General features: G+C 47.3%; 1 protein-coding gene across 4 annotated transcripts in view; it reads left to right on the forward strand.

The window, feature by feature from the left end:
• The window catches only part of GPR55 (G protein-coupled receptor 55), a 45,449-nt gene that overhangs the window by 11,424 nt on the left and 11,700 nt on the right, over positions 1-22,325 (forward strand). For 2 of the 4 annotated variants that reach the window (XM_084891852.1, XM_084891851.1), the window contains exon 2: positions 18,660-20,858. The exons of 1 other annotated variant lie outside the window; for it this stretch is intronic. In XM_084891852.1, coding sequence (XP_084747978.1) covers positions 18,668-19,621 — 954 coding nt within the window. In that variant the 5' untranslated portion in view covers positions 18,660-18,667 and the 3' untranslated portion in view covers positions 19,622-20,858. Of the gene's footprint in view, positions 1-6,878; positions 6,937-18,659; positions 20,859-22,325 lie in introns of those variants that run through there. One more of the 4 variants, XM_084891853.1, reaches the window with a different exon arrangement.

The following is a 22,325-nucleotide window of genomic DNA, read 5'->3' on the forward strand; positions in this document are numbered from 1 at the left end:
CCTATTCCTTTACATAAAAGCATACGAGGAGCCATCCTAAATATTGTTTACTTGCCATGTGGCCTCCAGCCAAACCTCTTAATAAGCCATGGTACCCTGAGTGCTAACTCAAATAAGATTCAGTCATTGACTTTGGTATTATGAAAAGCTTTAACATATTCACCAGTTACTCAGGTGAGCAGCCTGGACTCGGAGTTTTTTTGTAGGCACGTTGTTTCTGCGAGTGAGATGCACCTCTTTGATGCTCTCCTGGTCCTTTAACTGCACCTGAGGGAGAACGTCTGTGGGCATTATTGCCGTCCACAGCATGTTCCCGGTGTCCCTTTCCAAGATGCCTTACTGGCCACAGCTCACCTTCAAGGCTCCTTCACAGACTGGCTTGACCTTCCTTTGGTTTTTGTGACTTGCTGCTGTTCTGCCTCTGACCAGCTCCTTTCCATCTTTGTGGATTCCACTCTTTCTGCCAACCCTTTTCATGGCGCTCTTTCCCAGCTCCACGGATATTTCCTCACCCTATGTATTGTTTCCTACAAACCCACAGCTTCCTCCCTGTCCTTGCACTAAAGATTCACCACTCTGTCTCTCCATGGGCAGGGCATCTTGTTTGGGACTCCAAACCCTCAGGTCCAAAATGAAACCCCTTTCCTCCCCGCCCGATCCTACAGCCCCACCCCTATTGCACCTCATGTGAATTCCCCCGTGATTCAGCCAGTCCCAGGTTTGGAAACAATGGAGTCACTCTCAGCTCTACAGCGTTCTTCCTCTCACTGACTTCGTTGGTCTCCTGGCCCATGAGTTCTCCTAACCATCACTGGAATCTACATTTCCTTCTTTATGTCTCCTCCACCCTCAGTTCAGGCAGTATCTTGTCCAAGAAGTATAAAGACTTTCTTACTCATCCTTGTATCCCAGTTGCTGTGCACAGAGCAGGCCCTCAGGAAATGTTTTTTATTAATGAACTAAAACATAATATTTAAAGGTGGACTTTTCGGAAATGACAAATTAGCAAGAGTGTGTCCTCAGGGTTGACCTCAATGAATCCGATTCCTGCTTCTACAACACTCTATTCTGCTTTTACAAAGAAAGATATGAAATGCTTGAGGTAGTAACTTATTCTCTGTAGCTAGGTAGATTTTGATTACAACATACCTAATCTTTATTTGCCCATTTTACAGGAGTATTGGAAAAGAGAATTTCCACACAATGTCATTTTCCTCCCACTGCTAGCATGTTCTTTCCTGTGTGTTTCCCATTAATGTAGCCAGTGCTTGTTTATCAGCACGGTTGCAATCATAGTAAAAAAAAAATTCCATCTAAATTAATTTTCTTAAAGTTATATTATAGCTTATGTATTATTCCACATAGCTAAAAACATGATACAATTCTTTCATGCAGGATACACAATAACTAAGCATATGTTTCACTTTTGTAAGCAGTATATTTTCCATTTCCCATATATCATTGTAGAATTTATTTTCTAGTTGCTTTTTACTGAGGTTAGGATGCTATGAAAAACTTACAGGTTGCAATGATATTTTTAAAATATATAATTTATTGATTTTTTTACAGAGAGGAAGGGAGAGGGATAGAGAGAAACATCCATGAGAGAGAAACATTGATCAGCTGCCTCTTGCTCATCCCCTATTGGGGATGTGCCTGCAACCAAGGTACATGCCCTTGACCAGAATCGAACCTGGGACCCTTGAGTCCGCAGGCCAATGCTCTGTCCACTGAGCCAAACCGGTCAGGGCTGCAATAATATTTTTACATTCTTCAATTGAAACCCCAAGTGGTAGGGGGTCTAGAGGCTCCACCCTGGCTGGTGGGCTGCACTGAGTCTGAGGATTGTGCCATATGGAAGGAAGGTGACTCCAAGTTTGCTAGCACCCTGGCTCCATCCCCTCTGAGTCTCTCTCTCTCCAACAACCTGCCACCACCTTTCCTGCTAAGGGCTCTTGGAGTGCTTGAAGACCAGGATGGGGGCGATGGGGGAGGTCATGTACCAGATCTCAGGTGATGGAGCTGTATAGGGTTGGCTGTGTGTTTTGGGGTGAGTGTATATTTTTCTGACTGTAGGGTACACATGTGTGATTTGTTTATATTGTAATTACCTGAGGTCTTTGGGGATGAGTGTGTATCTGTGGGAGCATAAGCATGTGTGGATGTCCTTGGAGAGGGTGTGGGAACGTGTGTGTGTGTGTGTGTGTGTGTGTGTGTGTGTGTGTGACTCTGAAGGTGTTTCTGGGTTAGGGTGTGCCCTTTGGTGTGTATGTGTGTGTCCACATATGTATATATCTGAGCGTGTGTGTGTGTGTGTGTGTGTGTGTGTGTGTGTGTGTACATCTTGGAGTGGGTGTGCACAGTTCAGGCTGTGAGCCTGTGAGGACCTGAGGAAAGACTACCGCACACAGCGCATTTATTTTGGGCCCTGGGACTGAACTAATTGGGCAAAACCCACTTCGTGGCAAGGTGGTCTGTTATCCATTTGAGGCCCCCCAGGAGCTGGTTAAGGAGGAGAGACTTTTTGGTGGAGAAAATAATGAACAGACCTGTAGAGTCCCCTCCTCTTGCACTGCCTGGGCCCCTCACCCCGACAGGAGGCTGAGCTGGGGCTGGGATGGCACTGGGCCCCGGACCACACACTCTGGTTTCCTGAAACAGGCCCTTTGGTGTAACCTGAAGCCCTTCTCAGACATGCTCCAGACGGTCCCACATGCGGGCCGCCCTCACAGCCCGCAGTAACTAACACACAGCCCCTTTGTCTGGCCGGGCCTTTCCTTGAACATGTGGTCACCACGGTGTTGGAGCTGGGGTGCCTGCCAGCCCTCTCTGTGGGAGAGGAGAAGTGCCAGCCCCTGCCCCCGGTGTGTGGTCTGAGGCCCAGGCGCCTCTGCAGTGAAGGGGCCTCTGTAACGAAGGGGCCCAGTGTGCATCCTGAGCGCCAAACCCACCGGGCCCATGTCCTTCCCAGGTGGAGCCAGGGAGAGAAGCCCTCGGACTGAAGCAAAGGGCCAGTCCCCGGAGCTCCCTAACTGACCTGTGGTGGCCAGTTCATCCACGTGTGTCTGGGGACTGTGCTGATTTTAACACAGGAAATTCGGGGTCCCAGGAATCACCCCAGCCTTGGGCATTCAGGATAGTCGACCCCCTAACTGCACCAGGTAGCAAACTGAGGCCTCCCGAGGGGCAGCTGCCTCTTACCCAGCAAGTGACCTCAGGCCCCTGAGTGCATTGTGTGTGGGCAGAGATCAGGGGTGTGTGTGGGAGCGGGGGGTGGGCACGATTTGGCTCTCTACCCTCAGACTGACCAAGGCTGCGTTTTCCCGCTGTTCTGGCCGGTGCCCTCCTTCCCTGGCACCGAGAGCTCAGGGTGGGGCTTTCAGAGGAGGTTCACACCCTTGTCACCTATTGGGCCCCTCACGTTTGGTCTCCAGGCTGACCTCCTCGAGGTCCTGGAGCAAGCTGATGATGGAGCCAGGGCTGAGAGCGTGGCTGGGGACCATGAACAATGCATTTGAGCTTATGTGAGCAGAGGTGGGGGCTCCATGCCGGGCAGGAGGCTCTGGGGACAAAGGGATCCTGAGAACAAGAGTGCTGGCCTCACCATAGGGAGGGGTGGGGAGGGATGAACCTGGGGCCTCCCTAACTCTGACCTGCCAGGCCCTTGGTACCTTTTTTTATTCTTCAACTCAAGATGGATATAAATGTGTGTGTGTGTGTGTGTGTGTGTGTGTGTGTGTGTGTGTGTATATATATATATATATAAATTAATTCCAGGAAGGAAGTGAATCCCACTGCAGGGGCAGGGAGCTTGAAAAAATGACCACCCCAGTTGCCTGAGTGTCCAGAACTTCCTGCCTTAACCTCACTATTGCATTTTCAGCGAGGGTCTGAGGGGCCGTGTGGGAGGGGAAGGGTGAATTCTAAAGGGGTGTGATTATGTTAAGCTTTGCCAGCTTGAAGCTGTTGGCTACCCACATGCCCACTTTCAAGGAGGTTGGGCATTTCCATCTCTGCCAGAGGCTCTGAGGGGCCCACTTTGTGGGCATGAGACGCGTAGGTGCAGCTTGGGGACGGAACTGTGGCAGAGCTTGGAGATGGAACTGTGGCAGAGCTTGGAGACTGGGAGCAGAAGGTGGGAAGGGCTGGGACCATCTCCCTCTCCTGGCTTTTCTCTCCTCAGTTCCTACTGGGACCTCCTTTTGTTTCTGGGGCCCCGCCCCCATCAGTGGCAGCTGGGGGGTCTTTGCATCACCAGTACCACATCCTTGCTGGGTACTCTCACCCCTGCTGTCACACAGAGTCCTGAAAACAGTGTTTTTGAGAAGGTACTGCTGTCTGTCTTGACCACCACTGCCTGGGAGACAGGAGATGGTCAACAGAGATGAGTGTGGATTGAATGAACGTGTGACTCCAGGTACAGAAGTTAGGCAGTTAGGCAGGTTTACAGTGTGGCTGCATAGGGGACCGTCAACTGAACCCCGCTCTGCCTGAGGCTCTAACTGGATCAGGCCGCCCCAGCTGACGCTGCCCTTCCATGTCCTGATTCCTTCCTGGTACTGCTGCTGATGCCCTCACCCCACCCTGACCCTGCCTCCAAGTGGGTCTGTCCTGTGTCCGGTCTCTGAAGGGCCTCATCCCATTGAGCTGGTCCCGATTTGGGCGGAGGTTAGAAGGAAGGCACTATATCGTCAGAGGTTTCTCTTGTGGGTTACTTCCTGTGCAGTGGTCCGGTCCAGGGCACAGGACCCCTGCTCCTCCTCCTTCTGACCACCAGCCCTCTAGCCTCACCTCTTGCCATTCCCCTAGTTCCTCAGCCTTCAGAGAGACCCTAGGACACACCTCCCCCCCAAAACAAAACAAAACAAAACAAAACAAAACAAAACAAAACAAAAGAAGCTCCTCTCTCCTCGGGTCTGCACTTAGGCTGCTTCCTTCTCCTCTAGTCTTTGTCTCTCACCTGTTGCTGACCCTGGTCCCGGGGTTGGTTGGGGGGCATCCCACACAGCTCTGGCCCAGCACATGTCACCCTGCACGGCTGGGGAACGGGAGGGGGCGGGGAGAGGAGGGGGGCGGGGAAGGGGAACACCACCCTTTGAGTCTCTCTGAGCACAGTTACTCCCTTGATGAAGGTCAGAACAAAGCTCGTCACGAGAGGAAGGTGGGAGAACAGCCCACACAGGACTCAAACTTATGGTGTTAAAAGAGGGAGAAAATAACACTTTTATATACATGTTGGTACAGAAACTCTGGAAGCAGCTGTGCTGAGGGTACCCGGAGGGGCAGGTGGGGAAACACTCATTTTTGTAAAAGAAGGTAGCTGGAGGGGCGGTGGATAAGGCTCCCTTGGAAGAGGAACTGAGCGGTGAGTGGCTCTACAGGCCTTTTAGTCCCAACCCCTTCCTGCGCCCAGGCCACAGCCCCACCCCCCCGAAACCTGTGGGTCTCCTCCCTGCTGCTCTAGGGCAGGTTCCTGGCCTCCCGCAGCTGCACCCAGGATGCCCTGATCTGTCCGCCTCCCCTCGGCTTAGGTTGCCCTAGGGGCCTGGGTAGGGGGAGGGGAGGGGCAGAGGAGGAGCTCTCTTGGGGAAGGACTGCCCGGAGCCCTGCTTTGAGCTCCGGCCAGCTCGGGGCTCTGTGGCCCAGGGCAGGAATTGAACTTAGTTCTCCTCCTCCTTCGCATAACATGGGTTAGATCAGCGCTGGAGATGGTGGGCGAACACTTGGAAGACTGTCATGGCCCCATCAACCTCTTCCCTGAGAGATGGGGACCCCAGCTGACTTCCCCAAAGTCACCCACCCGCTGCTATTGACCCAGAGATGGCCGCCCGGCCCCAGCCCTGGAGCTCCTATGCCTGTAGACCAGTGTTTTTCAACCTTTTTTGGGCAAAGGCACACTTGTTTCATGAAAAAAATCACGAGGCACACCACCATTAGAAAATGTTAAAAAATTTAACTCTGTGCCTATATTGACTATATATAAAGTAATTCTCTTGAATAGGAATCAAATAAACACAAAGAAAGTATTTTATAATTACTTTATTATGAAATATTAAGTAAACAAAATAGTGAAAAATATAAAATTCTTGTCTTGTCTGCACCTACGGCACACCAGGAACAGCAGTTGAAAAACGCTGCTGTAGACACCGAAAGCCACGGCTGGCGTGCCAGCTTGTGAGCACAGCTGAGCTCGGCTCTCAGGGCGTCTCCTGGTCACTTCGCGCCCAGGGCTGAATCTGCCAGGCCGGAATGTCTGGACTCTGCGAGGTTCCCTGCTGAGAGACACCAGCCTGGGCCGTGGGTGCTCCCCCGGGGGGCGGGGGAGAAAGCACTTTCATCACTCACTGCTCTCAAGAGCCCTCTGAGGAGGAAACTTCTATTGCTCCTGTTCCCCGGAGAGGTGCATGGAGGTCAGGGGAAGCCCTGAGGCCATCTCTGCTTGCGGGACCCTGCGGAGCTCTGCAGCCCAAGGCTGGCCCCACTGCCGGCCCCGTGGAGACCTGGCCTCGGAGCCAGGGCCCGGGAGCTGACCGTCCTTGAAGACACTCAGGCAGGGGCTGGGCTTCCCTGCCCCCCAAGTCCTAAATATGAAGGTGCCCAGCACTACCCTCCTTTCTGTGGGCAGAAGTTCTTAATCCTGAACCCCAGAAGCGATGGAAGCCACGAGGGCTTTTGTAAGACGCTGGCTGTCCCTGCGTTACACGGGGCTTAGACTGCTTAGACAGCGGTGTGTGAGATGACTCCACCGACATCCTCAGACCCGAAAGGAGCCCCCAGCCACAGCCACTTGAAAAGCACCTGGTCCCACCCCCTCATTTCAGTGACGAGGAAGCCGAGCCCCAGAGGGGAAGTGACTCTCCCCAGAGCAGGCTGGCGACCAGGCTGCAGGAGAAATGACACCTCCCAGCTTGCTCAGCTGCGCAGGACCACCAACAGGTAACAGCCCCTGGGCCACTTAGAAAGGCCAGGCACAGAGCCGCAGCTGACCTTGCTTTCGTGGACTGCAGGTGGCTTTCCTGAGGTCAGCCGGGCCTCCACGGCCTGGGCTTCAACTTCCTCCTGGTTTGTCTCAGGATTGCAGCATCAGGCTGGGGGTGGGGAGCCTCAGGGCTGGCAGCCCAGGAGCCTTCCCCAGGGGAGTCGGCCTATGTGCCACGCCCTCCGCCCACCCGCCTGCTCCTGGGAATCTGGCCGGGAAAGCACCAAGAGCCTGAGAGCACAGAGCCAGGACTCTCCCTGCAGCCCCTGAGCCTCAGTGTACCGCTCTGGGGAACGGGAGCCATAGAAGTTTCTTCCTCCGGGGGCTCTTGAGAGCAGTGAGTGATGGAAGTGCGGGTCCCCCAGGAAGCACCCAGGAAGCTTTGCTATAAAATTATTATAACTGGATTACTTTTGAACCCTAACTAAGTGTCTTTTGGAGAGGCTGGGGCTGGGGGGAGGGGGATGCAGCAACATGGGGAACCCTGGGGGTTCTGGATTCTTTCTGGAGTGTGGAGGCGGAGAATGGGGGTCAGGAAATGTCTGCCGGATTGGCCTGGGCTCGGCTCTGAGCTGCCCGGGGCGGTGGGGCTGGGGACCGGGGTGCAGAGAGCTGCCCAGAGCTCGGTGCTCCTCTGGTTCTGACCAGTCGTCCCAGCTCCAAAGGGAACACCTGTCACTAGGAGCCCACAGGCCCGGTCATTCGCTCGTGCCCGCTTCATTGAGCTAGAACTTCCCGGGGGCCTGATTTGGGGAGGCAGGGTGATAACAGGACTAAGGAGGCATGGCCCTGTCCTGGGGTCGCTAGGACACTCTCAATGGCACACGGTGACTTAAAGGCCCTTACTCAGTCACAGCAAGAAAGTCAAGTCAAATCACACCGGTGGACCACGCAGTTGGACATTTGGAGGAAGGGTGGAGTTCCAAGGAGGGGCGGGGAGGTTCTGAGGGAGAGGAGGAGATGTGAGATGGAGCCAGGCGGAGTGGGGACAGGGAGGGAGCTCCTGGGTATGCTGGTGATGCTGGAGGGGGGCCATAGTGAGGACAAAATGAAGGAGAGACTCTGAATGTGAGTTCCAGAGAGGCCCCTCGCTGCCCGCTTGACCTTGTGTATACTTTTCTTTTTAAAAAAATATATTTTATTGATTTTTTATGGAGAGGAAGGGAGGTGGATAGAAAGTTAGAAACATCGATGAGAGAGAAACATGGATCAGCAGCCTCCTGCACACCCCCCACTGGGGGTGTTCCCACAACCAAGGTATATGCCCTTGACTGGAATTGAACCCGGGACCCTTCAGTCCTCAGACCGATGCTCTAGCCATTGAGCCAAACCAGTTTTGGCTTGGGTAGATTCTTTAATCACTGTCTTTATCTGTAAAATGGGCATAACTGTAACAACGTCCCAGGAATGTACCGAGTCCCCCCGCAGAGCATTTAATACAGGACGGGCCACATCTCAAGCTCATGAGCTGGCTGGCACCTACACTTCCTGAGCCCCCACATCAAGCCACCAAGCTCAGGGGTACAGCTCCAGCAAAGTTCTGGACTCGGGGACAGCCTGTCTCCATGCTCTGTCCCCTCTGTGTCCTGTTCCTTCTTGCATCGTGTCCCTCAGACGCCCAGCTCAGCGGTAGACTGGTGAATTGGTGTACCGTGTTAGTCGCAGATACCAGTAACTGCGTCCAAGTAAATATCTGTGTTCTAACTGTGGCATTCCCACCAGGAGGCTGGGATTGCAGGCGCGGGACCTGGATGGGATGATGCTGGTCCGGGAAGCATTTCTCCTCCAATACATCCGCTGGGCTGTACCAGCTCCGCTCGGCCAGGCCTGGCCCTCCCGTCTCCGGTATTCCTGCTTAGCCTGCAAACACCCTAAGGTTGCATTCTTCCTCTGGCTGTTGTTTTCTGGAAAGCCTAGTCTGCCAATGCAAGGCAAGTTGGCTTGGTCTGAGGCGTGTGGCTGGGTGTAGGTCCCAACTGATGGGGGGCAGGTAAGGGCATCACGGAGCACAAGCAGCTGTAGAAGGCACAGCCCTGCGCGGGGCCGAGTTGGCAGTAAGAGAGCCAGCTCGGTGAGGCCACAGGCTCTGGGTTCACAGGGATGAATAGTGCTGTTTGGATAAGAGAACCCAGACGGAGGCCCCACAGCGAGAGAGAGAGCCAGGCGCAGAGGGAGGCCTCTGGACGCCCAGCCCAGTCCCTTTCCACGCTCGGGATGCGTTCTTTCCTAGTCACCAGACATTAATCTAACGACAGAACATTCCATGTCGGGGTTTTGCTTTTTTGAAAAAAATTGTTTAAGTGTGCATACCTCTGGTGACAGAGAGCTCGCAACGTGGTGAGGTCTGCTCGGTCTGCTCTCGAACACTCTGGTAGCTAGAGCTGCTTACTTTTTTCTTTTTTTCTTTTATTGATTTTTCTCAGAGAAGAAGGGAGAGGGATAGAGAGCCAGAAACATCGATGAAAGAGAAACATCGACCAGCCACCTCCCACACACCCCCCTCTGGGGATGCGCCCGCAACCAGGATACATGCCCCCGACTGGAATCGAACCTGAGACCCTTCAGTCCACAGGCCGAAGCTCTATCCACTGAGCCAAACTAGTGAGGGCTAGATCTGCTTTCTATGGCACCTGGAACCATCCCTTTGATGGCCCCATGGATCAGACAGTATGCATGTTTTGAGCACTGGAGAATGTCAATATGTCAATTTTCAAATATTATGAGCAACTCCAGTCCTTTCTCCGTATTCTCCTGTGTTGTGGCTTCCCAGCCCCTCCGCATGCGGCCCCTGGAGACAGGCCACCTGCGGTGCCCAGGTGATCAGAGCCGTTGCAAGGGCCATGGTCACTCCATGTTCCTCCCACATGGCCTGGGTTCACCTCCTTTCTCACCATCTCTCCTGTTTGCAAGGACACGTAGGAATCCCCATGCTCCTTTGAGCTGGGACTGCACCGGTGTTTTGTGTGTATTTGTTCCTTTCCAATATGTCAATAACTTCTGCTTTTCTCTCTGATGCACACAGAGTTCAAGAGACTACTTAAGAGAATGCATAAAAGTACCTTTTACATATTATTAGTTGTTTTCTTGGTGCTCTGAGAAGAAAAAGGTAAAACTGCTGTGGCTTTGGAGTGCTTGGCGGGGCCCAGGAATGGGATAGATTTGGTGGAAAACCCTTGTCCTCTCTCAAAGAGAGCTTATTCCCTTGATTTACCATTTAGTCCTCATTGATCAGCTGGTTGTACCTTATTAGTAACTGGGCTGTTCAGAGCTCCACATTTCTCTGTTTACTTGATCAGTGATATTCCCAGAGGGGAGTAGCAAGGCCTCTACCTGCAGTTGTATCTCCGTTGTGACTTCTTTTTGCATTTCTGGCATGTCCCCATTATGTACTTCTTTGCTATGCTCATTGGAACATCGATCGGGTGTTTTATGTTTAATTGTTTATCGTAACTTTTACCTTTGTGGAGTATCTGTGTTACTCTCTTAATTCCTTTTACTGAAAAGAATCACCTGGTTCTAGTCCCTTCTTTTATAGTATGTGTGTGCCTGAAAAAACCATCGATTATCCTATCAGTTTCCTCTCTCTAAGTCTTTTGGTTTCCTCTGTGTTTCATATACACAAAATTAGGTTAGGTTTTGATATTTTAAGTGGATGCCCCTTTTTATAGGGAATATTTTAATTGTTAGGAGCATTGTTTATAACTGGAGGTCCGGTGCATGAATTTCTGGCACCGGAGGGGGGTGTCCCTCAGCCAGGCCTGCACCCTCTCCAATCTGGGACCCCTCGGGGGATGTCTCAGTGCTGGTTTAGGCCCAATCCCACAGTCCCGGATTGTGAGAGGGATGTCTGACTGTCCTCCCCTGCCAGTCCGATGGCCCCCAACTGCCCTCCCCCGCTGGCCTGATCACCCACAACTGCCCTCTCCTGCTGGCCTTCTTGTGGTGGCCATCTTGTGATGACGTGAGGGTGGCCATCTTGTGATGACATGAGGGCATTGCACAAGGGTGTGAGAACTACTTAGGCTTTTATTAGTATAGGATTGTTATATTTGTGTAAACTCTCACAGGGTTGCCCCTCTGGTTTCTATAGTGAGAGTGCATTTTTTCATTTTCAATTTGTATTGTGAGTTTTCCTTATGTCCCTTTAAAAATATACAGGATAATGTAACTGAAATGTCCAGTATAGAAAATATTTAACTTTTAACTTCTACATTTGTTTCCATGAATAGCTCTCTAAATACTGGGAGAATTACACTCAAATATTGTTCCTTCCCTTCACCCAGTCTTCATTGTTAACCTGGCATTTTTCTTCTCGTATACTGTTCTTTACTCTTTATGTTAGGTACACTTTTTATGATGTAATAGCTGAACTGCTGGCAGGTGAAACTTTTAAATCAATAATCAAGTTCTTGATGCCTTTCTCATCTCATAAGTGGCACCTGCTTTCAATTACCTGTCCCTTGCAATTCTCTGTCATTCATGCTTTGTTCTCAGATGCTATATGTTGAAATGTTCATCTTTGACCTGCCAAGATTCTGCCTCGTCAGCTGAGCACTAGTTAGTTCAATGCATTTCTTTAAATTTTGTGTAACCTCCCTCCCACCCCTGCCTCAAACACATACCAAGACTTCCTCTTTTAAGGGAAGTCAAAGCTATTATTTTTCTTCTTTTATCTCTTTTTAAATCCTTTTCTGAGAACTGTCTATTTAGCCCTTTATCTTTGATCTATTGAGGATATTGATATTATACATTTTTATATTCTTCGTAGAGAAAGAACATCATTCATCTAACATTTATTGCATTTTCTTTCCTCCAGCATATTACTTGATTCTAAAGTGTTTTAACAACAAAAAAATTTTTTTTTTAATTTTGTGCAAACTTGCTGTGTCTGGTTTTTTAATTCTTCTGCTTTTTAATCATTTTTAAGATGACAAAGAGCTTGCTTCCATAAGTTGTCCTTAAATTTTCATCTACTTTTTCTATAGCTTGATTTGTTAAATTTTAATTAATTCATTAATGAATTGGGGATTTCTATGGTTATCCAGTGTGAGATGGAGACCTAAATTGGTTTTTACTGATAGTTTCAATATCATTTATTGAACAAACCTCCCATTTCTATTATTTATTCCATTGTCTTGGTGCATCTTTGGAACTTCTGGGTATAGGCAAGTGTCTTATTGGCAATTTCAACAAAAACGACTGTTTTTGTTTGCTTGTTTGTTTGTTTGTTTTAACCATTAAATGCAAAGTTAGTCAATGATGTGAACAGGTTACTCTTTATCATGTGTAAAAAGTATCCTTCTATCCTTTCATTTAAACGACTTTTGTGTAAAAACTATCTACCGATATAGCAGAGGGTTTTTCATTTTTTTGCTTTAATGATGTAATACATAATGTTAATACAATGTTAATAGATTTCCTAACATTGAAACAGATTTGGTCATTTGAACAATAGCTTTTCTCTTGTGCTACATCAGTCAAGTTTTGATATTCGGGTAAGTTGGTTTCATAACACAAATTCATTAATATTATCTTATGTTCTGAAATTACTTTTAGAATATGGGAATTATCTATTTCTTGACATTTTAAATGAGCTAGAGCCTGGTTAAGAGTATTTTTTGATAGCATTCTCAGTTTCTTTCATGGTTGTTGGTCTAATCAATCAATACTTCTCTGTCCACTCTTGTATCAGTCGAGGTAGATTATGGTTTGCCTCCAAATCATCAACTGCATTAAGGTTTTTTAATGGATTAGCACTCACATAATAAGGTAATTTATTTCTATTTTTTCTCTTCTCTTCCTCTAAGCTTAACATTTCCTCTTTCATTTCTAGTTATGATCATTTGAGTCTTTTTTCTTTATCATAGTTGTTGGAGATATATGCTTTGTTTTATTTACTCCCATCACCCAGAAATTTATGAATTCTGGTATTTTCCTCCTTTTAAAATTCATTTATTTCAGTTTTAATCTTTGTAATTTTATTTCTGATTCCTCTACCACTTTTTTTCTTCTAAATGCTAAATGTTGAAGTTGAGTGTTTATTTAATTTTCTTTTGTTAAAAAAAAAAAGACTAGAGGAGAATCCAAGATGGCTGCTCGGGTAGGTAACTAGCCGCAGCCGCACACAACAATTTTAATAAATACAACTAAAATATAAAATGGACATTACCCAGAACTACAGGAAAGTCGACTGACTGGAAATCCTACAACAAGAAGCAAGGAGAAAACCAGAAGGAAGCACGGAGGAGCTGTAAAAGCCTAAGGTACGGAGACACGCGGCGCACGCGAAGAGGACGGAGCCAGAGAGGAGGGAGGCCGAGTGCCTGGCGGGCGTTCCCTAGCGGAAAGGAGATAAAACTCCGACTGTGCTGGGCCCCCGACTGCTCTGAACCCCAGTTCTGGGCCAGACCCCGGGGACTCAGGCTCAGCCATAGGGAGCTGGGCTGTAAGTCGGAACCCCGGGGTAGCGGAGAAAGGAGGTCCCGGAGGCGCACTCACTGCCCCCAGAGAAGGGACGGCCGGCTGTGCCGCGGGATTGCCCTGGCTGGAAGGAGACTGGGGCTCCAGACTGCTGTGAACGCCACCTCCAACTCCACTTCCAACTGAACTGAACCCCAGTTTCGGGCCCATTGCGGGAGAGCTTACACTGTTTGGTAGCAGGCGAAAATCGAGGGCACCTTTCTCTCAGAGGCGCTTGCAACAAGTACTGAAGGACCCTGAGTCTCAGGAGTCGCATAGGGCGGGGCTGACGGAAGCCGAGGCTGTAGGCTCCACCCTGAAACGCCGCCCCATCAGGAAAGCTGCCTGCGAAAATGCCTAAACCAAATAGATCACAAAGGAAAGAAATGGAGGACAAAAAGCGACTGGATATAGAGTTCAAAACCACACTTATAGGGTTTTTCAAGAGACTCCTAGAAAAGGCCGATAAAATAAATGAGACCTATGAGGATATGAAAAGGGATCAACAAGAAATGCTAAGGGATCAACAAGAAATAAAGAATACATTGTCTGAAATAAAAAATATTCTACAGAGTCCTAAAAACAGAAGGGAAGATCGCAAGAATCAAGTCAAAGATTTGGAACATAAAGAGCCAGAAGACACTCCTCCACAGAAGCTAGAAGGCAAGAGAATCCAGAAAATTGAAGATAATGTAAGAAACCTCTGGGACAACTTCAAACGATCCAACATCAGAATCATGGGGGTCCCAGAAGATGAGAGAGAGCAAGATATCGAAAACATACTGAAAGAAATAGTGACAGAAAACTTCCCCCACCTGGGGAAAGAATTGGACTTACAAGTCCAGGAAGCACACAGAACTCCAAATAAGAGGAATCCAAAGAGGACCACACCAAGACAAATCATAATTAAGATTCCAAGAGCAAAGGACAAAGAGAGAATATTAAAAGCAGCAAGAGCTAAGCAGGTGGTTACCTATAAAGGAGCACCTATACGATTGTCAGCTGATTTCTCAACAGAAACCATGCAGGCCAGACGGGAATGGCAAGAAATATTCAAGGTGATGAATAGCAAGAACCTACAGCCAAAAATACTCTACCCAGCAAAGCTATCACTCAGAATCGAAGGTCAGATAAAGAGCTTCACTAATAAAAAAAAGCTAAAGGAGTTCATCACCACCAAACCAGAATTATATGAATTGCTTTCAGAAGAGAAAGTAAATAAAGATAAAAATATGAACAACAAATACGTAACTATCAACAAGTGAATCTAAAAACCAAGGAAATTAAAAAAAAAAATCTGATGAACAATATTAACTGTTGAATATAATAGAATCAGAGGTATGGAAGGGGAGTGAACTGATGATTCTTGGGGAAAAGGGGACAGGGGAATGTGGGAAGAGACTGAACATAAACTGTGCACCTATGGATGAGGACAATGGGGGTTGGGGAAAGGGCAGAGGGTGGGGTGGGAAGGGGGCGGAAAAGGAACACTTGTAATAATATGAACAATAAAAATTTATTTAAAAAAAAAAAAAAAAAAAAAAAAAAAAAGACTAAAGCTGTTGCATGGGAGTGGGAGCGGGTGGGTGGCTGCTCTGGGGATGGCTGGTGAGGCGATCGCTGTGCCGCAAGGAAGGGAGGCAGGCGTGTGTGGCGGGGTGGCGGGGAGGGAAGAAGTGGGGGAGGCTGGGGCGGCCTTGGGCTCTGGGTCCGAGGGGCCAAGAGCTGTCCTTTCAGGTGCCGGAGTTGGGGTTCTCCTGCCTGCAGCTGTCGGAGCTGCGGAGCTGCGCCCTAGTGTGGAAGCGCTGGTACCGCTGCCTGCACAGCGATGAGAACAGAGAGGTTTTGCAGAACTACAAGGCCAAGGTTATGATACAGTCGATTCCAAGAGCTTTTGCTGAGAGCTTTGTTTATAACTTCTGTTTGGTCTTATTAGTAAACATTCATTTTGTAATGAAGTTTTGAAGGTGCCGAAAGGAAAACAAAAACATAGTTATTGTACGTCGAACCTAGAATCAAATGTGCCTCAATATTTAACGACAAGCTATTCTTATCTAAAAGATTTAAATTCCCTAATATCCCATTTGCAAAATTTATAAGATAGAGGTTCATATTTAGCATAAGCATTGGGGAACGAAGAGCCTTCATTTTTAACCTGATAAATGAATTTGTTACTGGAGACCAACAGTACAGAATATTAAAACAAACTGCTACAATGTTCAAGGAAATGGAATCTCTTTTTCACTGGTACTGAGAGGGCATTTAGGTTTAGAGATAGTTGCCCTTAAAGATTGACTATAAATCACCTAACCCAATAGTTCTCAATCTTAGCTGTACTTTGGAGTCATGTGTGTTTTTAAAAATATTGATACTTGGGTCCCCTACCCTAAGATTTTGATGTTGATTGGGATATGACATGATCTTAAGGATTCTTTAGAACTTTCCAGATAATTTCCAATATGTTGCCAAGGTTGAGTTCAAAATTCACCTTAAGTTTTCTCCTCTAAAAAAAGAACAAGTCCTTGTTCCTTCCCTTCACTACTCCACAGAACGTTGAGGGTAGGGAAAATATTGCAAAGGGGCTTTGTGTTTTGGATAAGAAATGCTATTGAGATGCAAAGTAGTATTTGTTCTATTTCAACTGGAACTATGAGCAGGAAAAATGTGTAACTGAATTTGCTTTGCTGACTTGAGAAACAGGGAGCACTCTAGTTCTTAACTTTAGTGAAGCCAGCAGATGTGTAAGCAGACTTTACTACCTATTACTTGCATTCACACTGTGGTATTCTGTCTTACTTGAAATAGACAGTGTTAATGATCTGGTTTTACATAGGAAAGAAGAAATATTAAGGTTTAAAGTCTGTACTGGTCGATGGTTCATAATTATCAAAACATTTCATACAAAGGGAAAAAAGCTGTTAGGGCTATGCATCTCTCAGAATAGTTTTGGCTGCATCCTGATATATACATATAATAATCAATTCAGAAAGTTCTTACAATTTCAGATGATATCCCAGGAGTTTTGTTTTGTAGTTCTGACTTTACTTATTGGTAAATAGCCAATTCTATTTTTTACTTCCTAGATTTCTGTATATTGTTGTCAGAGAACATAGCCAATGTAATTTCTGTGTGTGTGTGTGTGTGTGTGTGTTTTTAATGGAAGGTTTTATTCTTGTTAGGCAGAGAATTATTTTGTCAACTGTTTATTCAATATTTGGTTTAAAACCAAATCCAAGAGCTACTAATTAAATTGCATTCATTATACTGCTTATATAATTATATATCTTGTTTTATATTTGCCTACTTGATGTGTTCAAATCGATAGTATATTAAAGTTTGCCACTACAATGTACCTTTACCAATGTCTCTTTGAATTCTATTTAATGATGTACTTTTTCAAATAATACTTAGAATTTATTTTGTGCTTTTAAAAAAATTTATCTTTATTGTTAAAAGTTTTACCAATGCCGAAACCGGTTTGGCTCAGTGGATAGAGCATTGGCCTGTGGACTGAAGGGTCCCAGGTTCGATTTCCGGTCAAGGGCATGTACCTTGGTTGCTGGCATATCCCTGATGGGGGGTGTGCAGAAGGCAGCTGATTGATGTTTCTCATGGATGTTTCTAACTCTCTATCCCATTCTTCCTCTCTGCAAAAAATCAATAAAATATATATTTTTAAAAAATGAAAGCTGATGAATCATCTCAGCCTTTAAAAAAAAAAAAAAGTATTACCGATATCCTTTTCCTCCTCATTGACCCTATCCACCCCATTCTTGTTCCCTCCCCAGGCTTTCACAGCACTATTGTCTGTCTATGGGTTATGCATATAAGTCTTTTGATTAATCTCTTCCTATCCCCACATACTCCCTCCCCCTTTTGCCAGTCCCTAGAGTGCTTTCTCTGACTTCAAAAATTATCATTTGAAAAGTTCCCATTTGACGTCTGTCAGTAATTTTAATGCGATCTTTAGGATGGTCTTACTGGAGAATACTGGCAGCCAAACCTTGTCTATTTTCCACACTTACACCTGGTGCAGTCAAGACACATAAACCCTGTGCAGTCATGCCCGCAGACTTGGTCTTCTTGACCCTGGGACCAGTTCTAGTCGTTCACCTGTCTCAAGGCCTTTCTTTGCCCTGTGGAGACCTCAGGCCCTTACTTCATTTCCCTCTTCCATATTTCTCCATTTTTTTGTCCAGTTTTCTCCATGGGATAGCAAGAACTTACAGCAGCTCCAGACCTTACATCTTCCCAACTTCAAATCCTACAGAAAGAGCCCCAACCCCTGCCTAGAAACACAAGCAAGAGTTTCATTGCTTTTCATCATCTCTGTGTGAGTCAGGTGTCCATTCCTGAACCAACGACCCAGTCACGGAGTTCAGAGGAGTGTGATGCGCTGATTGTGACCAGCCCTACAGTTAGGCAGGGTAAACTCTGTCAGACCTTTGGGAATGTGGGTGGAAAAGAGAAGAGGAAAGAGGAGCTTAAGTCAGCTCTGTCTTGTGTTTTCATGTTTTCCATTATGTTAAACTAGAGGCCCAGTACATGGATTTGTGCACCAGTGGGGTTTCTTGGCCTGGCCTGCAGGGTTGGGCTGAAGCTGACCCTCCAACATTCTCTGAGGGGTCCTGGATTGCAAGAGGGCAGTACTCAGGTGATGCACCCAAGAAACTGGCTACCTCCTCTCTGGTTCCTGGTGCGTCACCTGAGAACTATAGCTGCCAAGTCACCGCAGCTCTGCAGCTCCTGCATTGGGCATCCGCCTCCTGGTGGTCAGTGCACATCATAGCTACTGGTGGGATGGTCAGAAGGTCACTTAGGCTTTTATATATATCTAGATTCTCTCTTTACTTAAACAGGTTTGGGTCAAGGTTTGTGTTGTTACTCCTTTCAACAGAAGGAGTTTTGATTGGGAAAAAAAAAGACAAATGTTTAAGCATAATTTTATTTTTGTAAAAGAAAAAGGCACACACATGTGGTGTGTGAGTGTGTGTGTGAAAAAAAAGAGAGTCTGGAATGATATACATGAAATAGGAACAGTTCCATGTAGACAGCAGCATTAGAGATAGTTTTTATTCCCTGTGTTTTCTAATGGTTATTCAATGAGCATTCAATTGCTGGGTGCTAAAGGGGAAGTGTTTATCATTCGTAACAAAGTCATATGAATCCATCACTTCTAGAGATCGAGAGGAACTTCATCTAATCTGTGTTGATGTTGTAGGGAAGAACATGAGCGTGCCAAATGAAAGCAAGAACTGCACCTTGCATGACGTGGATGAGCTGATGAGAACCGTGCAGCTGGTGGTGCACATCCCCACTTTCCTCCTGGGTCTGCTTCTCAACGTGCTGGCCATCCGGCGCTTCCGCAACTTCCTGAGGAAGAGGTGGCCGGAGTTCGCTGCCACCTCCATCTACATGATCAACTTGGCGGTCTTTGACCTCCTGCTGGTGCTCTCGCTCCCATTCAAGGTCGCCCTGGGCCACTGGAAGGATCCCTTACCATCTCTCTGTACCTTTGTGGAGTGCCTCTACTTTATCAGCATGTATGGCAGTGTCTTCACAATCTGCTTCATCAGCCTGGACAGATTCTTGGCCATCCGGTACCCAATCCTGGTCAGCCACTGTCGGTCCCCTAGGAAGATTTTTGGGATCTGCTTCACCATCTGGGTCCTGGTGTGGGTTGGGAGTATCCCCATCTACAACTTCCATGGGGAAGTGGGAAAAGGGTACACATGCTTCCACAATATGTCCGATGACACCTGGAGTGCCAAGGTCTTCTTCCCTCTCGAGGTGTTTGGCTTCCTTCTTCCTATGGGCATCATGGGTTTCTGCTCCTTCAGGAGCATTCACATTCTGGTTGGCCATCTGGACCACAGCCAAGACGGGGGCCAGCAGAGGGCCTGCATCTGGACTATTGCCTCCAGTCTGGCTGTCTTTGTGGTCTCCTTTCTTCCGATCCACCTTGCTTTCTTCTTGCAGTTCCTGGTGAGGAACAAATTTATTGTGGAGTGCAGAGCTAAGTGGAACATCAGCTTATTCTTGCAGTTGTCCATGTGTCTCTCCAACATCAACTGCTGCCTGGATGTTTTCTGCTACTACTTTGTCATCAAAGAATTCCGCACGGGCATCATGGCTCGCCAGCGTTCTGGTGGCCAGGTGGATATCAAGACCACCAGAGGTTAAGAGAAGAAAGTCCTGCTCAGAGGAGGGAAACTCCAACCCTGAATTCCAGGAGCAGATATCCCATCCCAAGACTGTATTGTGGTGGGATGATACGTGGTGCTTTGACTGGTGTGCTTTCCCTTTAGATGCTCATTGAATGCTGTGCCTGCTCATTATGCCCCCAAAACCTTCCCACCACACCCAGACAGCTCAACATAAGTCACCCAGCATTTGGAGATTCCTGATGAACCTAAGAACTAGGTGAATTCTTGATTTCTAAGTCTGAAAAGCATGAGGCAGAATAATAAGATGAGTCCATATGGACAAGGCTGGTTCTCAACTCTCCCCTACCTCTTGTTAGATCAGAAAATTCTGGAAAGGAAGAGAGAGTGGAGTTAGGAGAGAGAATCAAGAAAGTCAGCCATGATGGCAGGTATCCTGGGGCAAGATGCAGTGAGAGGGATGGATCAAGCTCCTCTCTAGTTTGGGGATCCCAGGGTGGAGAAGACTTTGCTTTCCAGTCCCTTCTGGGGGTCTGTTGGCCAACAACCTTGAAGAGATGATAGCAAGTGGGATGATCAGAGCAGATCAGGTACACACAAAGAGCCCCAAGTTTCTTATCGACTTTTGAATGGCCTGGGAAGCCCATGAAAAGGTTGCAAAAGAATGAAAGGACTGGTATGGATCAGGCTATGGTGAAGCTGCAGATACTTTGTGGAAGCAGTGGGGTCAGAGTGGAGAGACCTGAGAGCCATGAGGAACCATCTGGGGAAGGAAGGAGACATGCCAAGGGCAGCTCTTCCCCCATTGCCACAGGGTGTCCATTGCCTGAGTTTTAGCGCATGCCTGGGGGAGGAGAGGCGGTGGTAACAAGCCTGTAGGGAAGGAAATTCCTGAATATGACTAGTTTGCTATCTTGAACAGACTGGGACGTTATTCGTTAGTCTTACCAGGTGTACTGGTTAATAATGCAGATTTTGTAATCAAAGAAAACACGATAATTTCAAGAGAAATATCAAAAGTGCTTTATTCAAAGTAATATCCATCACTAGCTACACATTTCCCCCATTTTTCAGGTAATTTGTGGATACCGTCCCAATAAAACTTTTATTGTTTTGAAGCAAACCATTCAGAGACCAAACTTTCCACTTCTTTGTACGTTTTGAAGTGCTGCTCAGAAAGTGTGTGTGCCATTGATCGGAACAAGTGGTAATCTAAAGGAGCAAGGTCTGGTGAATACAGCAGGTGGGTTAATACTTCCCAGGCAAGATCTCTTAACATGTCTTTAACTGGTTTTGAAGTGTGTGATCGTGAAGCAAAATTACTTTGCCATTCCTTCTGGCCCATTCTGGTTGTTTTACAATCAAAGCTTGGTTCAAATTGACCTAGACATTCTTTGTCTTTCACATAGAAATCATCACTTTTAAAGCATTTACACCAGCATTCTCAAGTATCTTGAGATGGAGCATGTATACGATAATGTTCAGCAGCACTTTTCTTCTAAATAATGAATTAAAACTTCCTACAAATGCTCCTTTTTAAGCGTAGAAATATCTATGACGTTAACACCTTCAGAAAATTTGACATATGAAGTTTTGAAACTTGCTGTCAATACAACAAAAAAGCATAATATCAAATTGCATATATATCAACATATGTGTAACTGCATCTATTGAAAAAAAACACCCCACACATTATTAACTGATACACATGGTAGTTTCCCTGAGAACAATGGGACAGAGTCAGGCTTGATTTGGTTCAGCCAGAGGGGAATAAAGAACATGTGTGTGTCTTGCCCACCTGAGTCCTGGCTGGGCAGCTGGCCACAGTGGTGTGTTCATGGAGCTGTCCTCTCCAGTGGCTGGGAGGGAGAAAGCCAGGAATGGAGGAACCATCTTGAGGACACAAGGCTCTTGGCAGTCCCTGGTTGGAGGCTGTAAACTGTTGAGTCATGACTTGGCTCAGGCTCCTGTCATGATCTGAGAATGAGCAGCAGTGATAGCTGAAAGCCTTCGATGACTCAGCTGCGCCAGAGAGCCAAATGATTGCAAGGGTAAATTAGATTGTGGGGTGGTTTTGGAGGGTGGAGTGAGTGGGAAGAGAAGTTACAAATGAGACAAGGGGGAAGGTTTTTCAGAAGAAGAGCAACCACCTTCTACCTGTAAGATAAGAGGCTTCCACAACCAAGCGGTGGATAGGAGGGTGGGGTGATCTTGGGGGAGGAAGAGGGTGGTTTAGATAAAACCTAATGGGAGGAAGAGGTGAGGTTGGGTGGTTGCCCATTGCGTGATACATGGAGTTCTGTGAAAAGGTGGGAGTGAGCAGGAAGGATGGAGGGCAGAGCTGCTTCTTGCCCGAGAGGTCCCAAACTTGACTAAGACCCATGGAAGGGCATGATCCCCTCCCCTGCCTCCCTGCAGCTGCCTCAGTACTGAGGTACACTCGGTGGGCTGGAGGGAAAGGTGGAAGTATCAATGCAGGGGTGGGAATGGGTATGGAAGATAGATCTGCCCAGGACCAGAGGCTCCTGACCCTCAAACTGGACCTCCAGGGACTAGCGGCCAGGGTCATGGTTCTACAGACCCAGAAATGAGTCTTGTCCAGCTTTCCCAAGCCATGGATGCTCCTCACCCTGCTTTCCGACTGCACTGTCCCATGGCCATCCTGGATGGAGACATGCCTGTGCTATGTCAGAAAGCCAGGCTGTTGTATCCAGCAGGACATT

The sequence above is a fragment of the Pipistrellus hanaki genome, assembly GCF_964339955.1.
Source record: "Pipistrellus hanaki genome assembly, chromosome: 8".
In the NCBI taxonomy this organism is placed as follows: Eukaryota; Metazoa; Chordata; class Mammalia; order Chiroptera; family Vespertilionidae; genus Pipistrellus; species Pipistrellus hanaki.